Here is a 4,282-nt window from a genome sequence, read left to right as displayed (position 1 = left end):
TTTTATATTTTCCATTTATATATTTTGAGATTTTATTTTATATTTTCCATTTATATATTTTGATATTTTCTTTTTATATTTTCCATTTATATATTTTGAGATTTTATTTTATATTTTCCATTTATATATTTTGAGATTTTATTTTTATATTTTCTATTTATATATTTTGATATTTTCTTTCTATATTTTCTATTTATAGATTTTGACATTTTCTTTTTATGTTTTCTATTTATAGATTTCTATTTTACATTTTTCTATTTTATATTCAGAGTTTATATTTTTCTATTACAGTTTATTCACTAAATCCCCATGAACACCCTCAAAGCAAAGGTGAGTTGTCTTCATCAGCCCCTCTGCACTTCTTCAGGCAGAGGGAAATGTTAATTTTGATAGGAGAAACTGGATTTTTCCAACAGAAGCTCCCAACCCAGCAATTAAATCCAACCCTTTTTAAGAGCAACTGAAATTCCCAGGTCCTGCCTGGGATTTTTCTAATGAATTTGAGGTTACATTTTACATATATATATATATATAAAATATACATATAATTTATTTATATATTATTTATATATATATTTGTATATGAATATATATAAAGGAATCAGTATCAGGCATTAGAGCATCAATATATAAAAGGTATATAATATAGATATAGATGTTATTTTGATATATATATATACATAAAGCAATCAATATCAAGTGATAGAGCATCAATATTGAAAGAATATATTATATAGATAGATATAGATGTTATTTATATATATAAATATATATAAAGGAATCAACATCAAGCATTAAAGCATCAATATATAAAGGTTATATTATATATAGATATTATTTATCTATATATTACTTTTATTACTTTTCTTATTTATATATTAAACATATATATATATTTATGTATAAATATATATAAAGGAATCAGTGTCAAGCATTAGAGCATCAATATATAAAGGTATAAAGATATTATTTATCTATATATTACTTTTATTACTTTTCTTATATATTAATCATATATATATTTATGTATAAATATATATAAAGGAATCAGTATCAAGCATTAGATCATCAATATATAAAAGATATATATTATAGATATAGGTGTTATTTTTATATATATAAAGGAATCAATATCAAGCATTAAAGCAGCAATAGATAAAGGATATATTATATAGATTTACATATTATTTGTATATGTATTATTATATGAAATAAATATAAAATAATCAATATCAAGCATTGAAGTATCAATATATAAAGGAGATATATATAAATGTTATATGTTATATATCAAACCAACTGGGAAAGCCCTTGTATTTCTTAATAATTTCTTACTAATCTAAGCCCAGTGCAGAGGGTTTCTTTGGCCAGGTTTCGGTAGTGGGGGGGTTACAGGGGTGGCTTCTCCTAGAAGCTGCTGGAAGCTTCTCCTGCCTGGTGGAGCCAATTCCAGCTGCTCCAGGAGCCAATTCCAGCTGCTCCAGGACTGACTGCCTGCCACTGGCCAAGGCTGAGCCCATCAGGAATGACAGCAACACCTCTGGGATAACATATGGAAGAACAGAAAGGTATTGAGCAGAAAGAATTCCAGCCAGGGAGGAGTGGAGGGAGAACGTGGGAACAAGGATGCAGCCCCCGAGGGCAGTGCAGGAGGAGGGGCAGGAGGAGCTCCAGGAGCCAGAGCTGAGGTTCCCCTGCAGCCCGTGGGGAAGGGCCCAGGGAGGCAGCTGTGCCCCTGTGCCCATGGGGGACCATCGGGGTGCAGAGACCCCCCTGCAGCCCATGGGGGAGCCCAGGCTGGAGCAGGGGGGGATCTGAAGGAGGCTGTGACCCCGTGGGAGGCCCCAGATGGAGCAGGGTCCTGGCAGGGACCTGCAGCCCGTGCAGAGGAGCCCAGGCTGGAGCAGGTTTGTCCCAGGTGGGACTTTGGCCCCTTTGGGGGACCCACGGTGGAGCAGCTCATTCCTGAAGGACTGACCCCAGGGAGGAGTGACCCACAGGACAGAGCTTGGGAAGAGCTGTTGCCCATGGGATGGGCTCACCCTGGAGAGCTCCATCCAGGACTGTCTCCCATGGGATGGGCTCACCCTGGAGAGCTCCATCCAGGACTGTGTCCCATGGGATGGACTCACCCTGGAGAGCTCCATCCAGGACTGTCTCTGTGGGATGGACTCACCCTGGAGAGCTCCATCCAGGACTGTCCCATGGGATGGACTCACCCTGGAGAGCTCCATCCAGGACTGTCTCCCATGGGATGGACCCCACGGCAGCAGGGGAAGGACTCCAACTCCTCTCCCTGAGCAGCAGCAGAAACAACAACTGCCCGTGACCCCCATTCCCATCTCCTGCACTGCTGGGGGAGGAGCTTGAGTTCCGAAGGAAGGAGAGGTGGGGGGAAGGTGTTTTTAGGATTATTTTACTTCTCACTCTTTCACTCTGATCCTGTTTGTAATAAATTCAATCAATATCCCCACTCTGGGTTTGTTTTGCCCATGATGGTGATCAGTCACTGACCTCTCCCAGCTCTTATCTCAACTCCTGAGTCCTTCACTGTTGGTTTTTCTCTCTCCTCTGTCCAGTTGCAGAGGGAGAATGAGGGAGTGGCTGTAGTGGGTACCTGGCATCTGGCCAGGGTCAACCCACTACACCTGGTAATCATTTTTCCTCCAAAGCTGAGTTTATGTTGGTGTGGAGAACATTTCACTTGCATTTTTGTTTACCTGCTGTCCAAGCTCTCGAGTGTCATGTTCCTCCTTTTGGTTGATCCCAAGGCAGGAGAAGCACTTCCAATTCCTGATAACACTTTTTTTTCCGTGTTAATGCCCCTGAATCTCCATTAATTCTGATTCCACAATTCAGAGTGGATTTGGAAGTGGAAATTTGACACATTAGAGGGTGGGAATTATCCCTGGTGACAGAAATCTGAGCTCGTTTGTGTTTCACAGCTTGGTGGACAAATCAAATCTTCAGTGGGCACAGCTGAGGAAATGAAATAATCCTAATCCTGCCTCTGTGGGTTGGGATTTTCTCCCTGTGGATTTCAGCAGCTTCATTCCTGCCATGGGGAATAACCCATACATAATAGGAGTTTTGTCCCCTCTGAATGGAGGGAATGGCCCAAAATTCCCCTTCTAAACCCCCTGTCTGGAGGCAGAGGTGTCACCCCTCGAGGAGCTGCAGGGCAGGTGCTCAACACACCAACAAAACCCTGGAAAGCAGGTTGGAAGCAAACAGATTTGCTCTGAAGTCCTGGATCTCTTCCAATTTGGACTTCCAAGGTAATTTTCCCCTTTGGAAGCAAACAGATTTGCCCTAAAGTCCTGGATCTCTTCCAGTTTGGACTTCCAAGGTAATTTTCCCCTTTGCTTACAACTCCCTTGCGGAAGGAAACGAAGCTGTTTTCTCTTGGCATCATCACAGGTAAAATTAACTCAACAGTGGAGATCTTGCTCCACCAGAGGTGGGATCTCAGCCCCCAGAATAATCCCCTTGTCATCCCAGGAGGAAGGACCAGCATGTTGGGAAGGATTCAGCCATGGAAAACAGGCAAGTTGGCTGTTTTACATACAATTTAAATCCATCCTCTCCCCACTCCCTCTCCACCAATTCATGGCTGAGCTGAGAACATGGAGAAGCAACACCAGGCAGGATTTAAATCCAGAAAGGGGTTTAAAACCACACAAAGTCATGGTGATGATTCAGGATACACCAATTTTCCTCCCTGAGACCCTCCAGCCCACCCCAAGGGTCTCACCGTCTTCAGTAGTGTCCGGTTGTCCCGGAGACTCCCCACCATTCCCACAAAGGACACCAGGAACATGGTGACTCCCAGCAGAAGCAGGATCACAGCTGGAGCCAGGAAAATCCCTTCCAGGGTCTTGTGCTTCTGCCTCTCCACCTCAGCATAAATCCCAATGCACAGGATCACCAGGCCCAGGATCTGCACGGGAGGCACGGAACGGGATTCATTCCCAAGGGGAAAAAGAAAAGGTTTGATGGGAGAGGTGAAGGTGGGAGATGTCCAAGGACAACCCAGAGAGCTTCAGGATGTTCAGCATCCAATCCCAAACCCACAGAGCTTTGGGATGTTCAACATCAAATCCCCTCTTCCCACCCTCCACCCCCAATTAAACCTGAGCTCAGAGCAGCACCCACAGCTAAACCCGAGCTCAGAGCAGCACCCCCAACTAAACCCGAGCTCAGAGCAGCACCCACAACTAAACCCGAGCTCAGAGTAAACCCGAGCTCAGAGCAGCACCCCCAACTAAACCCGAGCTCAGAG

At 43.1% G+C, this 4,282-nt stretch overlaps 1 protein-coding gene across 3 annotated transcripts in view; it reads right to left on the bottom strand.

Moving 5' to 3' along the window:
* LOC113977056 (tetraspanin-15-like) overlaps nt 1-4,282 on the bottom strand; it is a 44,150-nt gene that overhangs the window by 32,353 nt on the left and 7,515 nt on the right. For 2 of the 3 annotated variants that reach the window (XM_027702841.1, XM_027702842.1), the window contains exon 2: nt 3,755-3,940. The exons of the other annotated variant lie outside the window; for it this stretch is intronic. In XM_027702841.1, the coding sequence (XP_027558642.1) occupies nt 3,755-3,940 (186 nt within the window). The remainder of the gene's footprint in view (nt 1-3,754; nt 3,941-4,282) is intronic. 3 annotated transcript variants of the gene reach the window in all.

This window comes from Neopelma chrysocephalum, unplaced genomic scaffold (genome assembly GCF_003984885.1).
Source record: "Neopelma chrysocephalum unplaced genomic scaffold, ASM398488v2 Primary Assembly neopelma1_198, whole genome shotgun sequence".
NCBI lineage: Eukaryota > Metazoa > Chordata > Aves > Passeriformes > Pipridae > Neopelma > Neopelma chrysocephalum.
The sequence above is the reverse complement of the archived record's forward strand: the minus strand, read 5'-3'. Positions and strand labels throughout refer to the sequence as shown.